This window comes from Symphodus melops (assembly GCF_947650265.1).
Source record: "Symphodus melops genome assembly, chromosome: 6".
Taxonomy (NCBI): Eukaryota; Metazoa; Chordata; class Actinopteri; order Labriformes; family Labridae; genus Symphodus; species Symphodus melops.
In genome coordinates, this window is record NC_136696.1 from 27,962,844 (window position 1) to 27,982,843 (window position 20,000).

The 20,000-nt window shown below is 48.3% G+C and overlaps 1 protein-coding gene across 1 annotated transcript in view; it reads left to right on the forward strand.

The window, feature by feature from the left end:
* Positions 1–20,000, forward strand: part of cadps2 (Ca++-dependent secretion activator 2) — a 141,470-nt gene that overhangs the window by 11,486 nt on the left and 109,984 nt on the right. Inside the window, exon 2 of the mRNA XM_079346814.1 lies at positions 4,178–4,291. Within this exon, the coding sequence (XP_079202940.1) occupies positions 4,178–4,291 (114 nt within the window). The remainder of the gene's footprint in view (positions 1–4,177; positions 4,292–20,000) is intronic.

Here is a 20,000-nt window from a genome sequence, read left to right on the forward strand (position 1 = left end):
GCCGTTGGATAAAGGTGGAAAGTGACACCTGGATGTTTTCCATCACGTTACGGAGCTCGAGCGTGACTCTGCTGCTCGTCAGCACCCTGCAGGTTAAATCCATCTCCTGAACAAAGCGGCGGCGACGGGGAGAAACCTGACGGGAGGCTTTTCACAGTCGGATCTCTGCTGCCTGTCGCCTCTCGTTTCACAGGAGGAGAGCTGCATCACCTGCAACACGAGAATTCATGGCTTCAAATCTTCTAAAAGAGCTGCAGAGAAGAAGAAGTGATTCAGGCTCATCACATCCCCGCACGTCTGCTTCTGAAAAGAGCAATGACACTGAATCAAAAGTACAAATCCCCTTTTTAAAATATAAAATATAAGCGCTTGAGATTCAATCCAGTCACGACCCTCAGATACTGAAGCTCGCCTCTCCTTCATCTTATAAACGGAGTCAGACAGACTTTAGCTCGTGCACACGCAGAGAAGGGCGGGACGACGCAAAAACCAAAAGTTGAAAAACTAGATGACAAGTTTGTCTGCTGCTCCTGCTCACGAGGTGTCAGGCTGCAAACGTTCAGAGGTGTACTAAAGAGAAGCAAACTGGAGGTCTGTTTGCCTTTTATTGGAGAGGATAGCTGAAGACAGTCATGGGAAATGTTTCTGTTTGGGGGGGGGGGGGGGGGGGGGGGGGGGGGGGGGGGGGGTGGGGGGGGGGGGGGTGACGAGTAGCACAAGGACGAGGTCGGATTCAAACCCACAGCGGCTGCTTTCAGGACTTCTGTTTCTGTTTGTGCACATGTAACCAAACGGCTCAGCAGCCAGCTCCCCAACCAAATAATAACACCACCACATGCATCCTGAATCTGACAGGGAGACATGGGGGGGGGGCGGGGGGGGCAGGATGGAGAAGACGAGCCCCCGCTCCCGTATGAGAAAGACGAGCAGCAGCATTTTTGGAAAGATGAATAAAAGAATGTGATGAACTCTGGTTTGCAGTGTACGTTCGGCTGGATTTATTCAAACGCAGTGAACTGTGATTCACATTTTCACCCTCTTTAGATGATGGGTGAGTCATTGTGAACGCTCACAACCTGCTGCTTTTCATACATCCCCCCCCCCCCCCCTCCTCTTCCTCCTCCTCCTCCTCCCTGTGGTTGAAGGCTGCATTTAGACCCAGAAAAGGCGAGTGGAGCCCACACTCCAAAGCTGCCAGCAGGAGATAAGTCCCAGCTCACTTTGTGATGCTGCCACTTTGACTCTCTGATTTTTATTTTTTTTTGTCCAGCTGCTTGTGTTGCAACAAGCCGAAGAATAATGGTTTCATTCCCCCTCCCAGACGCCGCCGCCGCCGCCGTCCTCCCGCCGCCGCCGTCCTCCTGACGCCTCATTCATATGCAGCTTCTGGCGATTCAGCCCCTCATGAAAACTTAAAATCCTCACTCAATACAATATGTCAGCTGTGTTCACCGGGCAGAAACTACCAGGACGGCTGACATTTATGGGAATGATTTCTCTTTCTCTCGTCTGAATGCTCGGCTCAGCTGAGAAATATGTGGAAAATGTTGCTGTTGTTTTGAAAGTGCGCCTTTCAAACATTTCGGACTGAAGGATGATCGAAATGTTCGATCATTTCATTTTCATCTGATCGATTTCCGATAAGAGCGTAGCAAGATCACAACACATTTCTAAATATTTTGTTTTAGACATTAGAGAATAAATCTTCAAATCGGAGAGTGCATTTATCGTCCAGGTGTACGAGCTCAGTGTGCGATGAGGGTAAAACAACAACAACGGGGGCGCCGTTAGCCGGGTGCTTATTGTGCATGACTCATACAGAGGCTTTAATCCTCCAAGCACGCCGTCCAGGTTAAGCTACAAACCCCCCAATGATGAGAAAAGTCCATCCTCTCCGACTTCTGCCTGCTCTGCTTTTCAGAAAATGTGTGTTCAAACAGGCCGTTTGGAGATGTTCCCCTCATGACATCACAAAGGGCAGTAGCCCCTCCCCCCAGGTGGGTGACACTCCCACAGCTAGGTGTTTGTTCTGCCCTCTGAGTCTGCCTTCTCACCGTAAACAATAGGACATGGAGCCAGAAAGCAGCGAGTACACCCGAGCCCTTCCAGAGAGGGGGCGTGGCCAGACGCAGCTCATTTACAATATTTAAAGCTACAGACACAGAAACAGCCTGTTCAGGTTTGAAAAGTAACCGTACTTGAAATAGGAGAAATCCTTTCACTTTTGTCCCTCCTACCTTCTCAGCGTGACCTCCATCATCTTCTCTCCGTGTTTTTTTTACTTTAAATAGTGAAGTGAGACTAATTGGAGTCGTTTCTTTTTCGAGCTCTCGTGTTCATGGATGTCACTAATTTTGTTCGTCACAGACGTCGAGCTGCTTCCGTCCTCCCACATGTCAGGACCAACTCTTTATATTCTGCTCAACACTTGTTATTTCTGTCAGTCTGTTTTGTAGTTTCTGTATCGTGCTGTCATGTTGGTGATGAACACACGTTGACTGTTGCAGGTCTCAGGTTACATGCCCTGTCAAAGCAGAGCGACAACACGTCACGCCACTCCGCTGTCATCTCCCGCCACGGGCTCCCTGTTACTGCTCGCTTACAAGCCGCCTCCTCTTTACCTAAACTCTCCTCAAACATAACTGCCAGACACTTCCAAAGGCTCTGCATTTATTCAAAAGATTTATCAGGGTCGTGCCACATTGACCCACCTAGAATAATCTGTGACGTCAAGCAGCCTGGAGTAAACAACAACTTCTCCCAACTGTGGTCTAAATGTGCATGTTGATAGTTCCAAAACATTATAGTTTTACATTAGCTAATTTTAAACTCAAAGAAAAAATGGATGTATTTTTATGGGATGATTAAAAAATACATGTTTTTTGAGGAAATGTGAACAACTTTTCATTCTAATCATATTGCAAGAAAACAACCACACCAGGTCATTTTTGACCCACTTATGCATCTATGGGTTCAGATGGTAAAGTTGTGTGAGCTTTGTAGTTAGAACCATTGGATTCTCTGACCCTGGAAATGTGGGTTTAGCAGGTAAATCAACCTTTCAGCTTATTCAGAAGCTGAGATATTACAAATTAAAGTTTCATGGCAGCCATTTTTTCAAATCCAAGATGGCCGCCACATTGACATCTGGGCAAATGCATCCTTGTACAATAACCTTTTCAAAATGTATAGTTTAACAAATCCCCCCCCCAAAAAATCTAAATATAGTGAAACCTGACCAGGACCTGATCCAGGTCTAGACTTCCTCACACCTCTTTAACTCGGTCGCTAACAAGACTCTTCTCCTCTGTCGCCCCCCGATGGTGGAACGAGCTTCCAGTCTCTGCAGAGTCCCTTTGCACCTTTAAAAAAAGCCAGCTCTTTATAAACACTTACACCTACAACCTTAATGATGATGATGATGATGGTTTTGACTTCCTCTCTGTCAGCACCTGTGTGTCTGATAGTCGCCGTTCGTTTGCTCTTCCTGACGTTGTTTCCTCCTCTCTCGATCCTTCGTTGTGTCGTACTAACTCTCTGACGTACGTCGCTCTGGATGAAGGCTTTTTTTTTGTTCTTCTCTTCGGATGGTTCGGCTCTCACCAATCGGCCCCAGCAGTCGAACATGTCCAAACACTCGAGAGCCGTCGGCGTGTGAATGGGATTATTACCGTTAAACGCTTCAAGGAGCAGCCGGAATTTTAGTGTGAAATAAAAAGATGTGATTTGTAGCTCACCAGAGCTGGTGTTTTTTAGGGACTCCCAAGTGAAAGACATCTGTTGGCTAATGTGACTCGTCTCCGTGACGACGGACGACGAACGGGACGGTGTCAGACTGTCACACTTTCACAATGACTCTAATCTTGTACTTTTGTTCTGTTTCTCATCCATCTCCCCGTCCTGTCATCTTTCTGCTCTTCCTCCCCGTCTGTCTCTCTAATTTATTACTCCTCCTCGGCCTTCATCCTCATTTCTCTCGCTTCATCCTCCTCCTCCTCCATCATCTCTCTCTCTCTCTCTCTCTCTCTCTCTCTCTCTCTCTGTGTCTCTCTGTCTCTCTCTCTCTCTGTCTCTCTCTGTGTCTCTCTGTCTCTCTCTCTGTCTCTCTCTGTGTCTCTCTGTCTCTCTCTCTGTCTCTCTCTCTCTCTCTCTCTCTCTCTCTCTCTCTCTCTCTCAGGTGAACAAGCAGCAGCTTCAGGCGGTTAAAGATCGTTTTCTGGCCTTCCTCAACGGGGAAACTCAGATCGTGGCGGATGAAGCTTTCTGCAACGCTGTGAGGAGCTACTATGAGGCAAGACCGTCTTTCTTCTTTTCTCACAAAACAAAAACATCTTTTTTTTTTGTTTTTGTTTGTTTCAACCTTTCTGACGAAGATGGATCCGGAAGCCTTCGACAAAGCACCTGCAGAGTCTCTCTGCACCTTTCAACAAAAAGCTGTTCATGAACACCTCCCACCTTCATGATGATGATGATTGATATTGGCTGCGCTCTATTGATCGGGGGAGTTGATTATGTTGTTGTTGGGAAGGAGCTCACAGTGATATCTGAGTTTATTTGTCTTTATAGAGCATCGTTAAAATGAGATCTCATGTTTCTGCCCCCCCTCCAGACCAAATCCTTTAGTCCTGATTTCGTCCTCTGGGTCTTCGCGTGTCTCTGACTTCAGCACTTTAACAACATGTGGAATAGGTGACTTTTCAAACGTTTGTTTTCTGCCACACATTGTTGAGAGGGGACTCATTATTTATTACAGGATATCTCAATCGTACAACATGTGAACGTATACACACTGTTTTGTTTGTTTTCTAACACAATAAAAAATACAGGAAGTAAAAATAAATAAAATAAAATAAATTTAAAATAATACATTTACAAAAAAAGGAAAGGGGGGGGGGTTTAGGAATGGTTTCCACTTTTGAAAGAATTGATCAGTCATACTTTTCTTGGAATATCTAATCTGTTCAACTTTCACCTCATTAATCCACTGAGTTGGTTCATGGCAGGACTGAAAAACAGCCACATGAGGAGGAACATCGATGTTTTTTTAAAAGCTCTTTGGACATCGGACTGAAATAGATTTTTCCAGAATACATTTAGAGACGGACAAGAAAAAACAGGATTACAGGGCGACCCGCCACAGCAAGCCTTGTAGTGACACCTGAACACAACTTTAATCATGAGTGTGTTTTTCTCACAGTGTCACAAAGTGAGCCTGCTCCATTATGGCACAAACCCTCATCCGACTTAATGTTAAGACAAGCAGGACACGGTGCAGGAAGGATTCTTCGGCTCTTACTGAGGCGAGGTGGAGAGGTCAGAGCAGAGCCGGGTTGGTCTTTCAGAGACGACGTGACTCTGACTCATCTTTGATAACCTCCCGACGACATGTGAGGGATTGAATCCGTGGAGGGCTCCAGGTGAAGTGACCTCTCGACACCAGGAGAGCTCTCTCACTGTCACACTTGTGCTGCTCCCTGCCTCCGACCTCCTCCGCACCTCTTCACACGGAGCACTTTATGAGCTCTTAACGGCACAAAGTGATTCAGTTTATCGCCAGCAAAAGACTGAGAAATCGATCCACCACTTTTCTTTCCTTTTTCGAGCGTCCCGATCTGGACGCAAACGTTCTCTTTGATATGTTCCTAAAATACTTTTCCTCGCCGTGTTTTCCCATAATGAGCTCTGTATTTGGACGGAAACCTGTCCTCTGACTCCTCCAGAAAACACTGTGACGAACCCTCCCACGTCCACTCATGCTTCGCTCTCTTCTCCCGTGTTGGAGGAGGACAGCTGCGTGCAGAGATTGCAGTAAATTTCCTCCCTCTCTTTATTCCATTTTTACACTCCAACCCTCTTTAATGTGCTGCTCCTCATCTTTGTCCCCCTCTCTCTCTCTCTCTCTCTCTCTCTCTCTCTCTCTCTGCGGGAGCTCCCATCATCCGGGCTGAGATGGAGATCTTATCCTCCGCTCGCAGCTTCGTCTCTTTTAATCGGCAGTGATTGTGAGACGAGACGGTGTCGCTGAAACTGGCAGCGTTTCAGTCCCTGCTGAGGAGCCGACGGCTCGAACGCTCAAAGTGAGACGATTGGTCCATCCTCACGAGAGCTGACATTAACACTTCATGTTTCAAATGACCTCTTCAGATAGTGTGGGATAGATTTGTGCTTTTCCTCATCCATGGTGGAAATGGCAGATGTTCCACGTGAGGTTGTCAGAGCAGAAGACGGAGGAGTTTTTCTGCATCTCATCGTGCTGCGACCCCCGAAGTGCTGCGTGAAAAATAACACTGTGTCTTTAGGGATTCCTTCAATCATGCGAGGAGTCGTGTTCAGTCGTGCTCCCGAGGGCGTAATTATACATATATATATATAATTATACAATTATGTGCAGATCAAACGTGGTGACAACCTGTCGCTTTTAAACCAATCATGTAAACAAAGATGTGCGTGTTAAGTGCAGCTAACAATCGATTCTCGGATGTCGTCTGTCAACGCCCCCGTGTGTCCCTGCAGGGGGCGCTGGAGTCCCCTGTGTGTTCCTGCAGGGGGCGCTGGAGTCCCCCCGTGTGTCCCTACAGGGGGCGCTGGAGTCCCCTGTGTGTCCCTACAGGGGGCGCTGGAGTCACCTGTGTGTCCCTGCAGGGGGCGCTGGAGTCCCCTGTGTGTTCCTGCAGGGGGCGCTGGAGTCCCCCCGTGTGTCCCTACAGGGGGTGCTGGAGTCCCCTGTGTGTCCCTACAGGGGGCGCTGGAGTCCCCCGTGTGTCCCTGCAGGGGGCGCTGGAGTCCCCCGTGTGTCCCTACAGGGGGCGCTGGAGTCCCCCGTGTGTCCCTGCAGGGGGCGCTGGAGTCCCCCGTGTGTCCCTGCAGGGGGCGCTGGAGTCCCCCGTGTGTCCCTGCAGGGGGCGCTGGAGTCCCCCGTGTGTCCCAGCAGGGGGCGCTGGAGTCCCCCCGTGTGTTCCTGCAGGGGGCGCTGGAGTCCCCCGTGTGTTCCTGCAGGGGGCGCTGGAGTCCCCCGTGTGTTCCTGCAGGGGGCGCTGGAGTCCCCCGTGTGTTCCTGCAGGGGGCGCTGGAGTCCCCTGTGTGTCCCTGCAGGGGGCGCTGGAGTCCCCCGTGTGTCCCAGCAGGGGGCGCTGGAGTCCCCCGTGTGTTCCTGCAGGGGGCGCTGGAGTCCCCCGTGTGTTCCTGCAGGGGGCGCTGGAGTCCCCCGTGTGTTCCTGCAGGGGGCGCTGGAGTCCCCCGTGTGTCCCTGCAGGGGGCGCTGGAGTCCCATGGATGGCGGTCTCCGTGCTGGAAATGCTGTCTCAGGCTAACTCTGAGTCAAGCTAACGACAGGCTGAGAGCTGAGGCGGGTTTTAAGCCTCCTGACAAACCGCTACACGGCGCCCACCTGTCAATCAGCTCAGCTACACGCCTTATTACAGACGGCACGTATTGTTGATAAAATGTAAACGGGTGCGTTCCCTCCCTCGTGCCTGTGAGGATAAAAAGTAATCAGACCTGTTTGTCTTTTCGTTCCAGGCTGTAAACGTGTTCATTTCTCCATCAGTTTTCTTTTTTTTTTTAATTAGTCTTCCGGGTCTCTTTGAGCCGCCTCAATCGGACCCAGACTAACTTCCCATTTAAGTGCAGAAAATGAAATCGATTTTACATTTCACATTTGTTGTAAGCTCGCTGACCAGGTGTTCTTCAGGTGATCATTTTAATTATCTCTGGACTTTGTTTATCCCAGAGGGCCAATTCAGTTTTTTCTCCACAGGCACAAACAAACAGACAGATACTAGAATAAAACCTCAAAACGTTGTGATGAGATGAAAATTCTCTCTTTTTAATGTCTTGCTCTTTCACAACGTAACACCCAGAGCTCATGAGATTAAAAAAGTTTTAAAAAAAAAACTCACAATAGAGTCAAGCAGACTTTACTTTCATCACTTCGAACTAATCTGAGACTGTTAGAGGATTTTCAGGGCCGATATCGATGTCGATTTATCGGCCGAAATTTATTTTTTAATTTTTAATTTTTTTAAGATCTATCTTGGATCTGTAGAGATAGACAGACTGCAGATGTGCACACTTATTGTGTTGATCCCTCAGATGCAGTTATCCAACCCGTGTGGCCATCACACGTGCATCACCGCTCGACACCCTGCAGACTGATGACGCTCGTTGTAATCTATATAGCGCACTCTGCTGGTGACAGCCAGAAAGACAGCTGCTGGTGCGAGACGGTGAAAGTCATACGGTGCATACCTGCGATGAAATGAGCCGATACAGATGCTGCTATCGGCTGGTGGAGGAGTCATCGGTCGGGCTCTAGTTATAAAAAGAATTGTCTCTATTTTTGTACCAACCAAGGTCACATGGTTTGATAAAGGGAGGGAGAGGGATTCACCATCGTTGTCAGACTCAGAGAGAGAGAGAGAGAGAGAGAGAGGGAGAGAGTGGCGGTGGAGATGATGGAGGTGAATCATCAGCAGAGGAGGAATCTCTGAAGTGGAATCCCGGCAGGAAGTGGGACATCTCGGAGAGTTAAAGGGATTTCACGGCTTTCCTCGTCACATGAGACGAGAGAGCTTCTCCGCTGTCTCTCATTCTGCGAGAGGAAACACAAGTGTTTGAGTGTCTGTAACAAGCTGAGGCCTTGTGACCAGAGTCATTCTTTATGGTAAACACTGCAGGGCTCTGGGTCTGGTGATTAGAGGTCTAACGTGTTCGATTTGATTGGATGACCTGCAGCTCTCCTTCCAGGTGTGGGCACGCTCTCTCTGACTGATCATTAAGACCTCTTGTATGCTCGGGCATGTCTTTGTCACGATGCTGTACGGCCCACTGAACCCGCTGCTCGCTCGCTCGCTCGCTCTCTCTCTCCGCCTCATTGAACAATTAGTCTGCACAGCCGCTGTCACAGTGGAAAGGTTTGACTGCAAGGTACTCAAACAGACCTCCACACTCAGTTCAAAGGCGACACTTAGAGGAGCGGTTTGACAGATTTAAGGTGCAAAAGCAGAATGCAGTGAGCGTCTAGTTTACTTCTATAACACTGCAACAGATTAGATTGTGTTTTGGATGCCCCTGGGTTTGCCAGATATGAGAGCAGTTATCAGGTGAACAGGTGTTGCAGCGATGGAAGCGGGCAGTGGAACTGCTTCAGATAGAAGTGATTGTACCCGAGCTAACATGTCAGGTTGGGATATTTTTGTTTATGTATTTTCTATCAGTACAAATGAAACCCTGCAGGATTAAATGAACATGGTTGTTGTGGAGTTCATGCACGCTGGAGTCGGAGCTGTGAGGAAGTGGACCACTGTGTGATGATGTCATTCTAAACGCCTCCTGTCACTTTAAAACACGGCTTTCATCCTCGGCAGATTTCTGACTTTTTGGCGAGTCAGAAATAACCAAAAACATCCGCAGGACGTGACCGAGTGGTTGCCATGGTTGCTTCCTCCTCTTCCTGCGATGTGCATGCTGCCCCCTGCTGTCTCACACTGTGATCACACACACACACACGTGTCACTAATGTGAGCGCGGAGCGGCGGGGGGGGGAATCGAGCCTGATGTGTGAAAGTGCCCGAGTGTTGCACGTGATCATGGCGTGCTGATGTCAGCTGCTCATTTGCCCTGGAGCCCGTGACTTTAAAGCGCTGGTGTGATTGCACACAGCTCCACTGCACCGCCGTGAAAGTTGTTTATTGTCGTGGTTAACACCGGCGAAGAGTCACACGTGCGTGTGGCGCCCACCTCCGCTGATACTGTGACGAGTCTCGGCGCCGGAGCTGCAGGTGTGCCAGCTGTAATTGAGCGCTTTAAAGCAGCTGGAGTCCGCTGCTGCAGGTGTGTGACATTTCTGGAGCTCAGCAGGAAGCTGCAGCTCAGCCTGCACGCGCCGCCAGCTCAGAGATGGGACTTTATTTAACCAGGATTTCACAGACTCTCCCCCCCCCCCCCCCCCGCACCACCACCACACTGTTGTCATGGAGACAGGACAGACGCTTCATGCACACAGCCCAGGAACAAACACCAGGTGGACACGGGGCCTAAGCGTGTTGATGGTCAGAGTTCGAGTCCGGGAGGGTCAAGGATCATCAGCATCCTCTCCTTAGTAGACTCAATAGAAGGAGCCCAAATCTTCAGGATCTGGACCCCGAGACCTCGAGTTCGCTGCAGGGATCCCAAATCCACCGGGCGGGTACTTCAAGACTGAGAAACGCCCCCTTTAAGACGTGTCCTTTCGAGCACAGAGGGACTGTATGTATCGTTTTTGTAGTCGGCAGGATTTCCAGTTATGATCCGGTTTGCCTGAACTCATCATGTCGACGCCACACGAGCTCAGCTCAATGCTCGTTTGTTTGTTTGTTTGTTTGAATTCAGCTTCCACACAATCCCACCTGTCATGTAGAGAGAGGCAGCGAACACACCAGGCGCTCTGCCCTCGGCCTCTTTAATGCGTGTGAGTGGGCGGCTCGATCCGTCTGCGTCTGTTCGCTCTGATACAAGTTTCAGCTAACGCAGCATGAAAGTAGATTTACACTCAGCTGAGGAGGAGTGTGGAAACGTTTCCCCCCCTGACATGAGCAGACAAACATCCTCTCTGCGTGTTTTACTGAAGGACGTTTCCTGTTTGATCTTTGTTAAAGGAGAAGTATGTAACTCTGACCCCTAGTGTTTGAAATGGGTACTGCAGTCAATTTAGCCTCACTCGTCTTCTTCACGCTACTCTGCTCTTTGTCGGACCATAAATATCCAAAATATCTCCGAACTCAAAACATGCTGTTGTTTCTCCAGAGTCTGGACGGTGTAATTACAGGTTAAATAAATTCTATTTATACAAAATTAATAATAAAAATAAAATATAATAAATAAATAAAATAAAATTTAATAAAATTAAATAAAATTTAATTTAATTTAATAAACAAATAATAATAAATAATAAATTAAAATATAATTGCATCTTGCGTATTGTTGAGTTGTAAGTCAGAGTTAAATCGGCCTCTCGTCTCTTTCTACAGGAGTCATTAAAACGCTGCATGCTCAGATTGTGTTTCCACAGTTTGAATGTGTCAAACTGAGCGTCATTAAATCTGACATGCAGTCGGTGTCGGCGGTTCATTGGTTGAAGGAAGAGAGCGACCTGAAGCTGACGACAGCTCTGGCACATGACGATGAAAAGGTTTGAATCTGTTTGAGTCACAAACACAGACATGTTGAGCCGACACCTCCGGCCTCCTCCCCGCTCAGCAGGAGGCGACGATGACTCAACGGCGTCTCTAAACGGCCCGTTAGTCTGTCACATGAAACCTCGGCTGACGTTTCCTGCCATCGTGGAACCACAGATCCTCATTATGTCCCCGAGGACACGAGACTGGAACATCCTCAACCGTCCTCATTAAAGGAACGAGTCAAAGCTCAGTCATGTTCAACAGGCTCAACTTTTGATGGAGGCGAGGCGAACTATCCCCGCCTGCTTTAACGCCATGTTCTGTACGGCCCACACACACACACACACACACACACACACACACACACACACACACACACACACACACACACACACACACACACACACACACACACACACACACACACACACACACACACACACACACACACACACACACACACACACACACACACACACACACACACACACCAAGGAAAGCTCGCTGAGCTGGACGTTGAAACGATACCAGCATATTTCCCACTTGTTGTTATGACATTTTTCACTTAGTTCTAAAAGTGAGAGAGCGGGTGAGCGAGAGAGAGAGAGAGAGAGAGAGAGAGAGAGTGATGGCAGGACTGGATCTTCTGAAAGTGTGCCCGAGGTCAGGCTGCAGAAACAGAGAGGAAAATAAAGTGTGTGTGTGTGTGTGTGTGTGTCTGTGTGTGTCTTTGGGTCACGGTGGACTGTTTATCGTGCTGCTGATCAGTTTTGACCTTTTCCACCGTATTTGTTACTTGCATCTTCATATTTTTGGTGAAATATATTTTTAGCTCGGGGATGTTTGCTGTGTGATCTAAACACCATCAAAGAGTTCAGACGCTCCAGAAGGAGATCAAGACTTTTGATTTATTGCATCAAAACCCGCCGATGGATTAACAAAATGCGTTTGTGTTTGTTAAAGACAGAGTTGGTGGTTTCCTCCAGATCCACTTTTTCAGATGTTGGTTGAAACTGTCTTTAGGTCCTGACAGAAATAATAACTCGTGTTCTCTGAAAAAGGAACAAAGTAAATCCATCATCTGTATCAATGTCTGCCACGAGGTACCAATCTGATGAACCGAGAGCACAGAGGGGAGGGGGCGTGGCTTTAGAGGGAGCACAGAGGGGAGGGGGCGTGGCTTCAGAGGGAGCACAGAGGGGAGGGGCGTGGCTTCCGAGGGAGTACAGGCGGAATGCTACTTTTTAAAATCGTGCTAGTTTAAAAAATGTCCAACCCTGCTGTTAATGTATTTTTAGATTTATAGGTTTTGTTTAACTTTCTTTTAAATGGAAAGCTTTGATACCAAACACTCTGAATCTCTGTTTTTATTCTTCAAATCACAACAACAGCCGGTTAATCTCCTCAACAAGATGGAGTTCCTTCTGTCGTCTCATCTTTTCTGGAGATTTCAGTAAAAAGTTTTCTGTCAGAGAAACAGATTTTCCTCCTTCTGCAGACGAAGAGGCTCATCCAAAGTCACTGTGTTCCAAGTGTCTTTCTTCAGCCTTGTGTTTGTTTTTTTTCAACCAGCAGAAAGTCCAAAGATTAAAAACACACACACACACACACACACACACACACACACACACACACACACACACACACACACACACACACACAATTGGAATCTGGATCAGACTGAAGCTGCAAATCATTCCTGGCATTTCATTTACCTCTGCTCACCAGTTTTTTATTGCCTCTTCTGTTGACTCATTTGTTTCTCCCATGTTTAATAGAAGTGTGTGTGTGTGTGTGTGTGTGTGTGTGTGTGTGTGTGTGTGTGTGTGTGTGTGTGTGTGTGTGTGTGTGTGTGTGTGTGTGTGTGTGTGTGTGTGTGTGTGTGTGTGTGTGTGTGTGTGTGTGTGTGTGTGTGTGTGTGTGTGTGTGTGTGTGTGTGTGTGTGTGTGTGTGTGTGTGTGTATATATACCTAACATAGACATCAGTCAGTGCATTCTTTGCTCTTTACGTGTTGTTGATCTGAGAAGCAGGGAGCAAAGAATCCTCCCAGATGATTTGACTCGACTGACGGACACGTTGGAGTTCAGACCGCCGTGTGTTAGCGACGTCACGCTGCAGACGCCGCTTTGGCGCCGCTTTGGCGCCGCTTTGGCGCCGCTTTGGCGCTCCTTCTCTGTCTCTGAACAGACAGACATGCCTCCTCTGGAGCGTCGTCACTCTCAGGGGTGAAGCTTGTCAGCAGGTAACTGCTTGGGGCCCCAGACCAGCCGGGGGGGGGGGGGGGCGCTGGGCGCTGAGGGCCCACAAACTTCAACCTAAGCAGTGGCCCAAAATGTGCAAATTTTGCAACGACAGTCGGAAACCTCCCTGAGGGGCCCCCATCCGACAACATGTTGTCTTCATGCATTTGAAAAGCCAAAGTTTGTCAAAAGAAAAGTGTCAAGGAGCTTAGTGTTTATAGGAGAGAAGTGTTTGTCAGAGCGTCGGGTCAAAGCAGCGACTCTCCTCAGCGCTCTGATTTCCTCACATAACAATCCATCAGAGCGGATCTCGAGTGTCCCAGGTTCTCCTGACGGGTCTCAGAGGAGAGCAGCTGGTTGTTAGCACGCCGACCTCCGTGATCTCTGTCCTTCCTCTCACTGACTGATGACTTTCATAACTCCACTTCTCCACGCTTCATCTGTGACATTTAGCAGTTTGAGAGGAGAAATGGGACTGCCCGAGGCGGACGAGAAGCCCACGCTTGTTCCTTTAATCTGCACATCATCATCAGGTTTTTATTGTACAGGAAGTAATTGGATTTTTTGGAATAAACTCAGATGTCAGATGAGCTGGTAGAACAACACTCGGCCTCAATAAAAGCAGCTCTGTGGGAGGTAGCAGCCGAGGTTCCTCTCTGGTCAATCAGAACAAATCGAGCGAGCGCACGTCAACAAACACGGCTCCTTCAAGTAGAACAAAAAAAGGACCAATCGTTCTTGATTCTTCTTCCTTTGTGTCCTGGCATGCATTTAGATTCTCCTTAAGACCCAGACCAGTCCTGGACCCCCCCTCGCCCGCTCGCCCACTCACTCCCCTCTTTTCTGTGCAGGTAGCAGAGAGAACTCCCATGATTCCCCGCCCGTCTCCACCTTATTGAAGCGTTCATTGAGAGCCCGCTCGGCGGTGGAATCTACTTCTCGTGTCTTTAAGGGCGATGGCCTAGTGGTTTGTGACGCGTGCCACATGTACAGTCTGGAGGCTGTACTCCTCATTGCAGTGGATGTGGGTTCGAATCCGACCTCGGCCCTTTTTTTAAATTTATTTTTTTATATACTTTATTAATCCCTCGAGGGGAAATTCGATTTTCACTCTGCATTAATGGAGAGGTCTCAGAGTGAGGGGGCTGCCCACAGCGGGCGCTCCAGAGCAGTTTTTGGGGTTCGGTGCCTTGCTCAGGGGCACCTCGGCAGTGCTCAGGAAATGGACTGGCACCTCTCCAGCTACCAGACCAGTTTCCGGACTTGGTCCGTGCCGGGACTTGAACCGGCGACCCTCCGGTTCCCAAACCAAGTCCCTACAGTCCAAGTCCCTACAGACTGAGCTACTGCCGCCCGTACTGCTGCACGTCATCCCCGACTCTCTCCCAACATTTCCTCCCTTCAGCTGATCTATTAAAGGCAGAATTTAAAGAGGAAAAAGAATCTGGTAGTTGGTTGCAGATTCGGCCTCTGGACTGCTGACGTTCTCTTTTTCTTCTGACGGAACAATAAAATGAGTTTTTATTGTCCCACAGTCTGATTTTAAACTTTTATGCTGATACATGAAATGGCGTTTTAACACCGAGCTGAAACATGTTTTATGCATGAAGCAGCAGCAACATGAGAGCGGTGATGATCCACTGGCGATGATGCTGGAGCACTTAAAGGGAAGTGTGAGTCAAGCTGTGACAGAGCAGCTTACTCAAAATGACCCAGGAGATTAAATGCATACATCAACTCAGCAACCAAAACACACACACACACACACACACACACACACACCTGTGAGCGAGCATGTGCTGATTGGAAGGAATGTGCTGATCTGTTGTATTGGGAGGAAGCGAGTATCTGAAGTCTCGACACAACTGGAGAGACGAGTTTATGTTTTTGGAAAAGTCACGATTCACTTTAGTTTTTCACTTTAAAATTCAGCCGAACTTTGTCCTCACCTGTTACCGTTTTGACCGACGAATCGGCTCACACATTTTTACCAAACGCAGGTTTAAGACCTTCCTTATAAAGAAAGACTTCGACCTCCTCGCTGTCCACGAGTCGCTCTTCCTCTTTTTGTTGGGGCAGCTGGAGCGACACTCGGATGGCTGCTAACACTCGTACTCATGTGTCTCTAATCTCCTGACTCCCAGCCCGGCGCTCTGCTGGTGTGTAAATAATTTAGATGCATTTTAAAGCCTCCAATTAATTCGAGCAGCAGGGAGGGAGGAAGTCTCCCGCTGATCGATTCATTAGTAATAATGGCTGACATTTGTGTCGCCTGGTGAAATGGAGGAGAGCCTATAGAATCCAGAGAGCAGCGGAGGGAGTGCTGCTGTGTGACTGACGAACACATTCAGACCTCAAATCATCCATTCAAGTGTTTGAGGACAGAGTTCTGCACACCCGGATGTTTCAGTGACAAACAGAAAACCTTCTTCTTGTGGAATGGGTTCTGCAAGTTCATTTCCCCCCCGTTCAGATCCTCCATCGACGTCTCACAGAATCGTAACATCCAGAGACTGAAGCCTGGAACCGAGACCACCAGCTACCCCGATGAAAGTCCCGGCTCAGTCGTGGCTCTGCTCTCTCTGTGTGCAGTCGCACGACCAAAGCATCCAACATGCCAGAAAATCATCCGAACGCTCGGGAGCAGCTGATTGGCTGTTGTATCCACTACACAGCTAACAACTTTACTAACTATGTGATTTATTGATAAAAACTGAAAGTGTGTGTTAGCAGAACAACTTTTACGCAACGTTTAACGAAGACACAACCACACAGTACATGAACTTCTCTTTTCTGTGAACATCCGCATTGCGGGCACAGGCGCTTTTATTAAGTTCACCTGTAGGGTCACTAATTACACAGGTTAGGTCACATGACAACACATGGGAAATACAGACAGGGGCATAATCTCAACACAAAATGAAATTAGAGCACAACTCTCAACAGTGTGAATGAGTTGTGTTCAGGGGGTTTTCAGACCTCTTGTCTCTGTGACGCACAGCCTGAGGATAAACTCTGAACACACTGACGCTTCCAACTCAACACATTCACCACCAGTGGGATCATTTGTCTTTATAACCAACCATCCGAGCTGCTTTCTTTCTCAGCCCAGATAGAAACCAATCAGACGAAGTGAAAGCAGCAATCAGACTGGCATGGAAAAATAATCGCTGCTGGTTAATGAGCCTCTGGCTCGTCCATTAGCCCGTCTGCACGCCAGTCACTGACGTTAAATCATCATCGCTGAACTGTCTGCTGATGGAGGAGACGGTCTGATGTGTCAAGAGACGAAACAATCGCATCATGACGGGCTCAAAAGGAAGCTGTCATCCTCCCTTCGGTCGCTGTTGTGGTTCCTCTCTTTGAAACACAATATAGATAATTACTGTTTTTCTGTCATCTGACCCTCGGCTCATTCCGACGGTGGAAAACAGAGTCTGATTAAATAAGTGGATGAAATGCAGCGGGGAGGAAAGCAGAAAACACACATTGATTACACACAGCTGTAGAGAAAACCCACAGATTTTATTTCGTGTGAATAATGTCGAATGGATCTCAAAGAGGCACTCTGAGCTCTTTAAACATCTCCATCTACTAACATCCACTGATCCTGTATTTGATCATGTCTATAAACCCCTCTATTTCAGCCCTGCTCAGAACAGGCTGTTTCTGTGTCTGTAGCTTTAAATATGTAAATGAGCTGTGTCTGACCACGCCCCCTCTCTGGAAGGGCTCGGGTGTACTCGCTGCTTTCTGGCTCCATGTCCTATTGTTTACGGTGAGAAGGCAGACTCAGAGGGCAGAACAAACACCTAGCTGTGGGAGTGTCACCCACCTGGGGGAGGGGCTACTGCCCTTTGTGATGTCATGAAGGGAACATCTCCAAACGGCCTGTTTGAGCAGGCAGAAGACGGAGAGGACGGACTTTTCTCATCATTGGGGGGTTTGGAGACAGACTAGAGACACATGTTAGAGGAACATGAGGAGAGGATTTTTACAGAATATTTGACCTTTAAATCAAACACAAAGACTCAGTTTGCTCTCCTGCCGGACAAGAAATCCCCCTGAACAAAGACCGTCTTGTCTCTCAGTAGGATGAAGACCTGAGAGCAGAAAATAAAGTAATACTGCGAGCTAACAGATCTTCTCCTCCCACCTTAATAACCAGCCTCATTGTGCGTGTGATATTTTTAAAGTTGATGGCCTTCCTCCTTCAGCAGGAGCTGCTTAATGTCTTCTGATTCTCTGCACTCGTGCACAGTTTGTGTGGAGTGATGCAGAGAGGCAGATTAGCTGGTGTTAGCGGGCTCCTCTGTTTGCAGCTGCATCTGTCACCTCCCTCTTCATCCACTAAATGTTTGCCCGTCTCCATTTATCAGAGTAAAGACGACTCTCTCAGCGCTGCCCCCCCCCTGCTGATTTTAAACATCTACGCTGATTTCTTTGGTGCCGAAACAAGCGTTCTCTCTGGTGTTTCTCCTCCTTTAAAGCCCTCACTTATTTCTTTCCATGTCGTTAGTCTCGCAGCTCTGCGCTAGCTTCTCTCCATCTGCTGTCGGTTCACGCTCCGCAGGTCTCTCGCTCTCAGGAGGGGGGCGTCACAAACCCTCCAACAGCAGACTGAGTCTGGTCACGTGGTGAAGTACAGTCGGAGCGAGTGAGGTTTCACATCTGTCTCGTTCTGTCAGAGCTCAAACCTGCAGCCTACGAGCGAACGTAAACGTTTCAGATGCATCACTCTTGGAAATGAAAAGGTGGAGCAGCTCTCAGTTTCACACCTTCAGGTTGCAGGGTTTGGTTTGCCTCTTTGATGGACTCGTACCTCAGATCGGCTCCAGCCCGCCTTCAACCCTTCATCTATTCATTTGCAGCTGGAGCAACTCTGGGCTTAGTGCCTTGCACATGGGCCCGTCCTACATGTTGCTGCAGGAGCTGGAGCTGGAAGCCCCGACCTTCAGGTTGAGAGATGAACGAATCAGAATCTGAGATTTTTTATTAATCCCAAGCAGAAATTCGGACACACGGCACAGAAGTATATAAATAATTTCACAAGTTCTCTTAAGCTCACCAGCTGTGTGTGTGTGTGTGTGTGTGTGTGTGTGTCACTTTACACAGCAGCCACACTCCTATCATGTATGAGCTCGACCTTGACACATGAAAGTCCCCTCTTTGATATCATGTCCTGCGTTACTGAAGAGAATCTGAAGCGCATTAAGCCGACAGACTTTGTTCCAGCGGCGCCGGAGATGTTCTTTTTCTCCGTCTCTGTCTGCGTGTTCGTCCTTGAGCTGCTGCAGATTTCATCTGTTTGTCCAACTCAGACGTGCTCTGTAGAAGTTTCCACCTGTTGCATTATTTGCAGCGCTGTGAGGATCTGCAGGGAGAGACGTTTGTGAACATGTCAGGGGGCTGAGATGGTTGGAAGGAGCCGGAGAGAATCTGTTCAAAGATGTTTCTCTACGTGAAGAAGTCGACCTGATCTGTCGGGATGGAACGAATCACCATCCGATTTATTTTACAAAAATGAGACCGGAGAAAAGATTCCTTTAAGTTTTCATGAAAACACCGACGCAGCTCGTAATCTCTTTGCACATGTTTGGGCGAGCGGGGTTAAACCCCTCCTCCCCCCCTGCTTGTTAGGATGGTTTGGCTTAGCAGTTGCCACGGTAACGCCTGCTTGTTACAACCAGCCTGCCTGGGCTCATCTCACAATGTTGCTGCGATTTTAGTTTTTTCCCATTTAGCGACGTGAACCTCGTTGGATTTTAAACTGATTCATCTTCATCGTGTTCTCCGATGCTCACGGAGGGTTCGAAAGTCCCGCCTGATGTAAAGTCAAGGTCCGATCTTGAAGTGCAACATATTTGATGAATGAAATGAAGAGGTGAAGTCGTGCACAGGAAAAGGATGTTTCCCACACTTTAAACGCTCTGAGTCCACTTTGATGTCTGCCTCAGCGCCCTCCATTAGATGAATCATTTTCTCGCCCATGTTCTGCCGCTCGCCGCCTCGGAGCGACTCGCAGGAAGAGGTTGAAGCGGCGGCCGGCTGGAAGAATGTTTAATGTCACGCTGAGACGCCACCGCTTCCCCCCTGAGCCACTTAGTCCTCTTTCAGCCGGGCTTTGGAGACGGAGCTGCTGCTAAAAAGCCTCGGATGTGAATGAGAGAGTGTGTAGGAGGTCAGGGCGGAGCGCCGTGAACTCTGCAGCGTTTGGAGATTTCAAATGAGTGAAAGATGCCTTTTAGTCATTCAGGAGCTCCTGCAGGATTGAGTCATCTTCTACAGTGCTGAACGTCATTTTTTTAAATGTATCTGTGTGTGTTATATCCGCTGTCACCCAGACGTGCACGTTTCATCATTGTTTGTCTCTTTTGTGTTCTGAGCTCTGCGTTTAGGAACGCTTTCATCAGACGTACGAAGGCCGACGCTCTCACTGTCTCTCTTCTCATTCGCACGATCTAAAAATAACTTTCAGCGTGTGAATAATTCAAAGCGTCTGCGCTCCATCATTTGGATCCAGAAATATCTCCTGTACGTTTATTTCCAGGCCGAACATGCAGCAGGTGTGTTGAATGAGAGTTTGTCCTTTTGTTTTTGTTT